The sequence below is a fragment of the Corvus brachyrhynchos genome, unplaced genomic scaffold (genome assembly GCF_000691975.1).
Source record: "Corvus brachyrhynchos isolate BGI_N302 unplaced genomic scaffold, ASM69197v1 scaffold202, whole genome shotgun sequence".
In the NCBI taxonomy this organism is placed as follows: Eukaryota; Metazoa; Chordata; class Aves; order Passeriformes; family Corvidae; genus Corvus; species Corvus brachyrhynchos.
Window position 1 is genome coordinate 7,898,208 of NW_008238132.1, and position 10,990 is coordinate 7,909,197.

The following is a 10,990-nucleotide window of genomic DNA, read 5'->3' on the forward strand; positions in this document are numbered from 1 at the left end:
GGATGGTGGAGGCAGACCTCCAGCATCCCTGTGGGACTGTAGATTCCACCACCCGGAGCTCGGGCAAGCGTCAAGGTGGCGGTGGCCCAGCATCGGGACATTGCTTTAGGCAGACACATCACGTTCTGGAGGAGAAGAAGCCTGGAGCAAGGGTCTCCAGCTTAGTGTCCCACTCGCACTCCTCCTCCTCGTCCTCCTCCACTGCTGTGTGGGTCAGGGCAGTGACTGGTCTTGGGGCGCCGCTGAAACTTGCAGGGTGACTTTTCTTAGCGTAGGTACAATGGGCTCTGAGATTCTCTTCATCACAGGGATTGCCGGGGAGTCTGTGGAGATCTTTGACCTTGCCTGAAGATTGTGATGGCAGTGGCTGAAACAGTAGTTTTGGTTCCCGTTTCCCCTCTCCAAACGTTTCTTAGTAATTGTTTAAAAATACCATATATCAGTGATAAGATCTTGGAGTTAAATCCCGTGTTGAAAAGTTGCCAAGGAGGAGAATGCTTTCAGGCCCTTTAGCAGGGCTTCGAAGTGACTGAGGCTGCCCAGAGGCAACTCTGTCTCTTTTGAAAGAGCTCAAACTTAATTCAGCCCTGCAGCTGGAGCTTCAAAATTCTAACTTGAAGATCTTTTATTTTAAAATAAGTGCTTATTTTTCTTGCAGTCCATAAATAGTTATTCTAGGCAGGGTTTCTTTGCAGCTCAGGTGTATGGTGTAACCTGTGTCCTAAGATTGAAAGACACATGTTGACCAGTGTGTCAATATGTTTTGATGCTCGAGAGTATTTGGGTGGACTGTTTCTCATGGATACCTGCTGTTCTGTTGAGTGTCTGTTTTTATGTCTCTGCAAGCTTTCTGAAAAACTGACTGTATTTTCTTTCATCTTTGTCCTTTGTGTAACTTAGTTTTCTGCTGTCAAATATGTACAGATTTAAGATCATTTAAGTTCACCCAGGCTGAGGTCTCCAAGTGAACTCTCATATGCCTGGTAGCAAGAGGAGCTGAGCTACTTGGAACAAGTACTCTGTCAAAGGAACTTTAAGCAGAGTTTTACATTGCTATGTGCTCACAATTTTATCGTCTTTACATTTTTTATGTATTTGATGAGGTGTTGAATAAAGCTTGAGCTTGTTTTGGTTCACAGTAGCTTGTTAGGCTTACTCAGCCCATTCTTTTTCCCTGTAAGAAGGTATTCCTGAAATGTATTTCCTCTCATATAGATGTCTCTCTCAATCTCTGCATCTTCCCTCACCTTAGAAAAAAAACCTGTAGCTTTAGGTGTTGATAGCAAGTTGATGCTCCAGGTTGATATTTCTGTGTAGAGAAAGGGATTGATAAGACATCTTTGTTTTCACTAGTAACTGAGATGTCAGCTTCAAGAAACAAGCAGTGAAGAAGAAGCCAGGAGTTTCACACTAGGAAAGTCTGGAGGTTCCCAGGCTATTTTCTGTTTAAAGGAATTAACCAGGTAATGTGCCTGCTTGCGGGGCTTGTTTGCAGCGTCCTTGACATGCTACAAGGTATGATCCTGCCTTTTACTTCTCTAAGCATGAAGATGTTGCTTGATGGCTCTTTCTTTCATTTTGTGCTTGCATTAGCATTTTTATTGTAGTTAAAAGGTTAAGAGTCTAAAACTGACTTGGAAGGAATAGCAGGTTGGGAGTCTAACTTGCAGGTTTTAGGATACCTGGGGTGAAAGCATAATTTGCCAGACTTTCAATACCTGTGTATTATGATTAGGCTTGTGCAGATCCTTATGGCACCTTTTCCTGTTTGGACCTGCCCTCTCGTGTTAGTGTTGACATGGTTGTTTAATGGCCTTGGAATGTGGAGGGCTTTTAGAGCTTCCTGGAAACTGTTAGGGATGGTTATGGAGATGTTATCTGTCCCTTTACTTGTTAGCAAGTAAGTGAGTTTTGTTCATGTTTCCCAGCTTGCAATATGCACTGCTCATATGAGGAAAATGTTCTGAAGCTTCTGTAGAGAACTTCAGCTGGAATGACTTGCCACCTCCAGCACTTGCTTCAGGCTGGGACATCTTCTGTAGGTGAAGGAGGAATTGTTTTGTGGGTGAATGGCTGAACACATCATTATTGAAGTTGCTGGTAGTCTTAGCAAACGCAACAGCTAGGTACCACTTTAGAGGTTTTCTTTGCTGTATGATGTGGCCCCGTACACCTAAATCTTTAAAAACAGGAGCTAGCTTGGTCTCTGGTCTCAATTTAGTATGGTACGAATGGTGTTATCTGGTTTTAAAAGACACAAAAGTGGTTTTAGCTATAGCTTGCAGACATAGTCATGCATTATATAGCCCTGAATCATGTTTGTAGCACATACATGCATATTTATTAAGAAATAAAATGAAAACTATGTAATAATAGAGAGTGTGGTTATTCCTCATAAAGAAAGACAGAGGAGGGGAAAGAAGGAATCTTGGGTGGGGGGTGGGGGGAGGGTTACGTATTTAACTAGATTCTGAAGACTTTATGTACCCTACTTTATGTACCTTTTTTAGTGTGTGTCACTTGTACAGATGATGCACACAGATTTTTCTCTTCTGAATCCTGGTCACTCATGTTAATTGAGTGATGTTCATTGTGCCCTAATCCTAGCGGGTTTTCTGATTCTTTATCTGGGCAAAACAGACTGAGCCTGTATCTCTACAATACAGCTGGTGTGCATGGGAGGGATAAGATATTTTGTGGTTTTTTTCTAAGGAAAGGGATGCACCTGTTTAGACAGGTGAGAGTTAAGGTAGTGGCAACATTTGTTATCCAGGAATGTATAAATCTAATGCAGGATGACCCTAAGAGGTTACTAGGTTTCATCCATGCTCTTCCCCGCCAGCAAACATGTGAAATCAACAGACATATATAGCCAAACATGGAGAGTCTTGAGTGATCCATAGCATTGTATGCTCATGTGAAGCTGAAGTGGGATTTTCCTAATATGCACAGCTGACCCTAAGTTGTCATCAGCTTCCTCAGTATTAAAAGCATGTGCTGCCGTTTCAAAATTGCTGAACATCCTTGTCTTTTGTTGCCTTTGGAGGGAGACGTGGGTGTTGGGCATGTCTGAAAAGTAGGTCACTGGCATGTCAAGTTCAGACATATCTAACTCTGTGCTCCGGAGAAGATTCAGTGTCATTAATCTTACCTGAGCATGGGATATGGTGGGACAAGTGCACTGACTCACCCAGCTTTCAGTGCAAGCAGTTCTGCTCAGTGCTGGCACACTTGTGTGTTTCTCAAGAGCCTGCCAGCGATGTGAGTGCTCATTCAGCTGGGCCTTCGATGTGCTGATCATGTGTAACCGTGTGAGACTGGCAGGAGGGGGCTGGGTGTCATCGTGGTAAACCTGCACTTTGCCAATAGCCCTCTTTTTACCACCAGCTGGATTGTAAGTGAGGAAAACTTTCGCAGAGGCTGGTGTAAGCAGCTTTCCTGGTAATTGTGACCTCTGGTCTATGCCCTCTTGTGGGTGGGAGTTCTGTGCTCACTTCCATGCTACGGACCTTGGAAATGTAGGTATTCCAGTCAAGAACTGTCCTCCTGGAAGTATTCACAAGAAGTAAAAATTTTCACAGTCAACGGAAAATTGTCAAAATCTTTTCTTTTTAAAAAATGGGCATTCTAGTCTCTTAGAAGGTCACAAGACTTAGGAGGAAAATATTTATCCCTTTATCCCACAGCTTTCAAATTTCTATTTAATTTTTTTTTATTAAAGGAGTAGAGACCTTTGTCTTCTCCATTACCTTGTATTATCTTAAGTTCTTTTTGAACTCAGATGTCTCAGCTTCTTCCTATGGATCACTGTACAAACAGTGAGCCCAGACTGCTTATCTTATTAGTGTCTTCATCTCACATAGGGAAAACTCTGCAGAGCTTGTATTGCTAGGTTTGGTTTACAGTTCAAGGATTTTAAATACAGATATGCACTTCAGCTGTTGTCCAAGGCTTGTATTCTGGGTATGCTAACTAGCAAGATTTTTAGGGGGCATGAAAACTTAATGTCCATCTTGTGTAAATGAAAATCTCTTTGCTAAACTAACAGTGAACTAGGAGTGGGAATATGCATATGTGACAAGAAATGTGGGAGTTGTCTTTGGGTTTGTGCTGACATGACCTCTAACATAGAGAACTGTGATCTTTCCACCCTTAAGTACATAAAAAGCAATCTTGTTCTCCTTGTGGTTTTCCTGTCCAGATCCAGAACATTAAGCATGTAGCATTATAGTTCATGTGTGTGAAAAAGCTCTAATGGAACAGTGGGTTTCTTCACACAGTGCTGTGTTCAGGCAGGGTGCAAGGAACCACAGACGCTTGGTAAACTCTCTGAGTTTCCTTTCTCCTGTGGTGGAGTGGTAGAAAGTGATTGCTTTGCCCAGCAATGTGGTTGCAGTACAGGTCTGTAATTCTTGTCTAAGCACAGGGTTACATCACCAGTGTCTTCTCTGCCTTGCGTGTGGCTGTTGGTTAACAGCAGAAGTGAAGGTGCTGTGAGAACTGATTTGGATGCTGTTTGTGTATATTTATCAGTCTAAGCCTGGAGGTTTCACATCCAGGTGATTGCAGCATGAGCAGTAGCTCAAGCAGTGCAGAAGGTGTGGATGCTCTTCACAGGTGTAAAAAGACTTGTCCCTGCCTGGAGGTTCTTTAAATTTTGATAAAAACATCAGTCACCAATAAAATTGTTGATAGGAATTGAAGAGACCTAGTGCTGTAGATGCAATTTGGTTGCTATTTTTTTTTAACTCAATTTTTTGGATATGTCGTAATTTGATGACTGTGTGTTTGGAATAAATGTCAGGGTGGAGGTTAGTGCTGGCTGTTTGTGAGGAAGAAGCGGATGCTGGCGAGAGGCTTAAGAGAGAAGACAGGAGGTCCAAAAGCTCTTGGAATCAGACATTGTTGCAGATGTTGAACAGTAACTGTTCCTGATTTGACTAACATGTATCCTGTTGAGATGCCAAAATCTGAGACTAGCATGTAAAATGTCTTGCTGGGTGCTTGTTGGGAGAGATAAACTCCACTTAGTCACTTGTGGGAGACCTTCCAATGTTGTGCTTTTTTAACCCTCTGTGCCGCTTTGTGCCACCACTTGTTGAAGTTTGTCTGAGCTTGTGTATCCCTTGCCTTAAGATGCTCTCCCCCTCTGTGTCAGCTAAAGATTTAAAGCACAAACATTTAGTCTCATCCCTCTGATTTGAGCTATCCTGAAACTACTAGCTCATGTAGGTCAATGCACAGATTGGTGGAACTCCTGCAGTTGCATTAGGTTCATGTCTTAACTGCAAGACAAGAGCTGCAGAAATGTGCTCTGACCTGACTTGGACCACAGCTTGTACAGACCCAACTTCAGCAGCACAGTTGGGCAGCAGAATAGAGTGGAACCTTAGGTGCTTGAGCCTTCTGAGTTAGAGGTGCAATGGTTTTTACTCCCCTCTCTGTTTTAGAGATTATTCTTTTGTAAAAGATGTGAGTGAATATATCTTAACTTACAAGCTTTAGCTGGAATAAGAAGAGCTACTTAATATACCTTCTGTTTGCCCCCTGGTAGCCTTTTTTTCTGCCTGTTGCTGAACAGTGTTCTTGAGTTGCAGCAGGTTTTGGGATGATGCATCTGCTTCCCATACTAACCAGTTCTCATTTCTCTTCTTGTCTTCCCTGGCCCCATCTTAATTTCCCTGGCATCTGCTTACACAGAGACTGGATCTCTCATCAGTGTGTCTCATGTCTGTCAGGCTTGGTGACCTTCCCCTGCAGTCTCTCCAGTTCTGCAGCTGAGCAGTGCTTCTCGCCAAGAGGGGACTGCACAATGCCACCTCTGTGTGTGGCCTGTGGACTCTGAAAGAAAAACAAGTGCCAGTTATGGAGTACATGCAGTACAGAGATGGCATATAACTAAAAATGTGCTGTTGAAGGAAACTTGTTAGTTTTCCTCCTCAAGATAAAGATGTCTAGAGGAGGCAGTGATGCCGCAACATGAAATCGCTGCAATACCTAAAACTAAAGGAATTGCAACAGTTTTGAAGCTACTGAGCTATTTAAGCAAGGCTGACCTTTCATTGTGGGTCACTTAGCAAACTGAAGGTCTCAAATAGCATGTGACCATTGTAACACAATAGAAATATGTCAGTAGCTTGTTTGAGCTACTTTATAGCATTTTGTTTACTGAGACAGACTTTTCTTTCTCTCTCTCCAGCTGCTCTGGTGCCTGCATGGTGTCTGCCAACCGTGATCTGTGCACAGGTTTCCTAGCAACATCTTTTAGCTGTGTGGTACTACATGGAAGAGAATTGCTCGAAAGTGGCACGAGTTTTGTAAAATGGTGTTTGTAACAGCCCAGAGAGAAGTCAGAAAGTACTTGGCAGCTCAGAGATCAAACGGAAAGGAGAGAGCGGGAGGGCAAAATGCAGGCACTGCGTTGGTGCTTCTGTGGTCAGGAGCTCTAAAAGCTTCTTAAATGATGAGCAATGCCCTGAGGAGAGCAACTGGCTTTTGCACAAGTGTCTTCTGTGCATCACTGTGTTGTGTGCACTGTAACCTCTCAGACACTGAAAGACTATTCGCATAAAAACACTGCTTTGCCCTTGTTCCTTCATCACACACTGGCCAAATATGAGTGGGTTTGTACAAAACTTCTGGTATCGGCATGTATTTGCCCAGGGATTTGATAAGAATTGCAGTAGTCCCTAATGCAAGGCCAGAAGCAAGAAAAAACACAGCTGTTTCCCTTCTGCGTGCAGTGTGAGGAGTGATGGATACAGCCATGCACTGCTGGTTGTGGCAGGGTGGGATGGGGCACCATGGGACGGAATAGGAGCAGCAGCCATGGAGTTCTGAGAATAGCCACACACAGCGGGGCACATCCTGTTCAGCAGAGCCTTGTCCTGCATGGGGCATTTTAGGAAAGAGAAAACAAAACTTCCTTTTTTTTACTTTTGTGAGGTAAAGAAATTATGTAAATGGGAAAACTATAAAACGGACATCCACACAGGAATGGCAAGTACCCCTGCAAGCAGTTTGGGCGAGTGGCTGGAGCAAGCCTGGAGAAGGAAAGGGACAGTTTCGTGAAAGGAGAAGCAGGAGAGGGCAAGTTTACCAGGCAACCCTCCAGGGAGGGACCTTTACATAATCACAAAGCCATATGCATCTCTTGGGGGTCTTCATATGTCAGTCTGCATGCCTGATGGCTTGAAACTGCACATAAATAATGGCCAAAATGGATATTTGTCTATCAGAAAACAACTAATGAATTTTACAAATTAGACTGTGCCAAAATTTTAGATGGACAAAATGGATTTTTTTAGATGGACAGTACTGGCTTCATCCTCATGAGAGGGAGAACAGTTGTGTAGGCTGGGCTAAAAACCATGGTGTTTTAATTTTTCTCTTAGTCAGGCTGCAGGAAATAGCATTGTGTAACTAACCTTGGCCAGACTTTGAACATATGGGCTTTGCTTGTCACACCATGTGTATTCACCACTTAAATTAAGTTTTTCAGGGAACTCTTAAGGTTTTGAGCACTGAATCAAAGGCGATGCCAAAGCACAGTTCTGGGTAGAAAAGCACGGCTGTTCTGCTGCCAAGTTTACTGCAAAGTTTTGTCTAATGTTGTCTTTTATTCTCCAAGTCCTGTACCATTCCCTCCTACTGTGAGGTGAAAGATCAATGTACTTAGCAGGTTTTTGCAATAACAGTAGTGATCGATCAGCCCCAGAAAGCAATGCTTTTGACCTTTACAGGTCTGTAATCATGGTTTCCTTAGGCGTTGAGTCCTGTGCAGTGAAATCTGAGAAAAGGCTGTCCTAATGTGAAGTGGCCTATTTTGCCACAGGTTGAATTTTCTGAATTCAGGTGATAGAACAAGTACAGTTCTTTGTCTTGAAGGGATATGGAGAGAAGATCCATGCCCGTGTTTAGAATGTGACAAATAATGAGATTTTGCACCTCCAGCAGTGAGTGCAAATGTAGTAAATTTACCTTTGGCTTCAAATTCACTTATAATAGCAAATAAAGGCTTAATTGTATTCTTAAGCAGGAGGTGCATCTGCTTTGTGGAATACTTTGAGGCCTTAAAGTAAACAGGTTTTTTTTTTTTTCTCCTTTAAAGCTATGATAAGGGCTAGTCATGAGTTGGTGCTAAAGCTTTTGCTTTAGCTTAAAATACAGTAAGTTATAGTGAAAACATAATTACATTTATGCAAGCTAATGCATGCTAGAAGATGGGAGATCAGAGGCTTTTGGTGTTGGTAAAGAGCAGTGGTACGTATCCTGGTGCAATGGTTTCAAGATTTAGATATCTAAGTACCAACAGTCTTTGTCTTCCACACTGTTAACTTATCTGTGGCTTGAAATTAAAAAAACCCCATATAAATAGGGACTGAAAAAAGAAGTCCAGTAGGTTTATTGTGATGCAAGGATAAGAGGAAGTAGGAGAGCACTGAAAATTAGTCTGTTCTGTTGCTTTTCTTGTCACCGTTTAGGCTTTCTGTGGCAATACAGCAAAGCTTATCTTATAGATGTCTCCTCCGATTTGGATGCTTTTCCAAGAACACTTACAGTGGGGTTTCTTTTCTTACAGGTGCCAGCTGGCACTGCAAGGTCAAGTGATGAACTCACTTTTCTGTAAGGTATTTCTCTATATGTATGTTTCTAGGCCAGTTTAGTACACAGAGATACAGAAGGGATTGCCTTTTCAATTAAAGAATCGCACTTATCTCAAAAAAACTTGTAATGCAATCCCTTTTAAGAGATAGGTCCTCATAAAGTATTTTGCCCAATTTCCAACATACATAAACTTTAGGAATCTGTGCTGTGAAACTGGAAATGATGGCCTGCATTTTCCTTGTAACTAGTTTGCACTCATTTTGCTTATGTGCTGAATTATCCTTACTTTATATATTTTCTTCTTGATCCTAACTGTTATTAAGCTGTATCTTCTCATTCCCATAGTCCGTTCTTTTTTTCCCATCCAATACAGAGAAACTCTGCCCTTCCTCTCAGATCTGTGTTTTGCTAGAGCAAATGTGGGCTGTGGAGTCATCCAATGAGTGGTTCAAATGGACATTTCAAAGGCTTCATGTTTTGCAGCACCATGTGCATTCCATCAGATAGAAAGAAAGCAGGATTTCCAAGGAGATGCTTTCAGCTTTGATGGCAAGGGCATAGCCTGTGGTCCAGCCTAGCTTTTGCTGCATGGAGGGTTGGCTAAAGACAGCTGCAGCATTCTGATGGCAGTAGAGGTCCTCTATGTGTGTCTTGTCTGGATTTAGGAATCATGCCTTGGCTTCACTGGCTTTTTCAGCAGCTCCACCAACAATAAGCAGTTGTCAAAGGATCATTGCCCTTCTGTAGCTACTGGAAGTCCAGCAGGAAGGGTCATGCCTGTGCTGTTCTCCAACATCAGGCATACAGCCCTTGTGTCTGTTCTTGTCCTGTTGGTCCTATTGATTCAGACTCCTGTGGCACAGGACTCTTTGATCAGGCAGAGCCTCAGCATAGTCTGCTTTCTCCTGGCCAGGAGCTTAATGGGAGGTGAAAGGGTCTTTGCTGAATAGTCCTGTGTTTGTCTTCTAGACGTAAATGTTCTCTGCGCTTTTATTATGCCATGGGAACAATTTACTTTAGCATAGGCAGAAACAAATACTGATAAAAACTAGAGATCTAAGTAGGGCAGTGTAGTAGTACTAACACAGGAAAAAGAGGACAAAAGAAGTCTCAACATTAATTGTGCTGAGGAGAGAGGGTGAAAAGATAATGTGTCTGTCAAATCAAAATTGACACCTTTGGCTTTATTGTCCCCTAGGCCTGGACTGATGATATGTAATTACTGGAATTAAGAAGTTAATATTTTTTGTGGCAGTCAAGTGATGTGTTTTATTCTCTTCCGCTGAGTCCTATGTCCCATTCAGTCAGAACAACTAAAATTAAGCCCAAAAAGAGCTCTTTGGGTCTACCAAAGCCTTGCCTGGGCTGCTCTGTGGGCTGCCCTAGCGGCTGAGACTTTTAGTGCTGTCTGATGAGCAAAAGCCTGTCTGGTGCTACCTCAAGTTTTCCAAGTTCTGTTACATCTTAATTTTTTGAGACAACTGCCAGTGCCAGCTAATGCAAAGAATGGATGTATGCTGGATTTCCTCAGGCAGGAGCGAGAGGGGAAAGCAGCTCGTTTAAGAGTGTCAGCTGTAATGGGTGGTGGACCACTGCGTTTGGCACAGTATGTTACATACAGGGGTTGGTTACGCAATATATAGGCACTAATCCATTTCCAAAGAGTTCAGTCTCTTCCCTTCAGGAAATGAATCAGACTTTATAAACTAATCTCTTCTTGGTACCTTCTGCAAGTGCCAGTAAATGAGTGGGAATAAATGAATCCATCATCATGCTTTGAAAATATCAACTGCTAAATGATCCTGCCAGATTTCCAGCAGGGACATCAGCTCAGACCCATACAAACACTGAACATCCAGCTTCACACTCTGATCCCTGTTGCTGCCAAGTTTATTTGTAGCTAAAAGGCCAAAGCACATAAAATTTCGGAGAGCCTGCTATGGTGCTTGGAGTACCATGGCAGTCTGAGCTGTGAAGTGCCAGCAGATGAACAGCCCTGTTGGATGGGCTGTTGCAGAGACCTCTCAGCCCTGCTGCAGGCAGGATTTCTACAGGCTGCCCAGCTGCAGGCTTTTCTCTGGGGGGAACATTTGGGATCTCTGTTGTTTGCCATTTCATCTTCCCCTTTGCAAGCTCTTCATGGTTCCTGATACAGTTGGGGAGCACAAGACTAGGGGGAAGGGAAGAAATCCCACAGTAGCTTGTACCACTAATTCAAGTGTTGATTTTGGAGTGGAGGATTAAAAGTAAGAGATGGGGTTTTTTTGTTAAACAAGAAATGCTGTAAATGCTGTTGGTCACAGCCCTTCAGTTTCCAGCAGTAAGCTTTTCCACAAATACTGTTGCTAACCCGTATTATTATGCTGGAGAAAGCAGTAGGGAA

General features: G+C 42.8%; 1 protein-coding gene across 1 annotated transcript in view; it reads left to right on the forward strand.

Annotated features, from left to right (window-relative positions):
* Positions 1-2: 2 nt before the first annotated feature.
* WDFY2 (WD repeat and FYVE domain containing 2) overlaps positions 3-10,990 on the forward strand; it is a 69,018-nt gene continuing 58,030 nt past the window's right edge. The window contains exons 1-2 of the mRNA XM_017733666.1: positions 3-212; positions 1,357-1,463. Coding sequence (XP_017589155.1) covers positions 3-212; positions 1,357-1,463 — 317 coding nt within the window. The remainder of the gene's footprint in view (positions 213-1,356; positions 1,464-10,990) is intronic.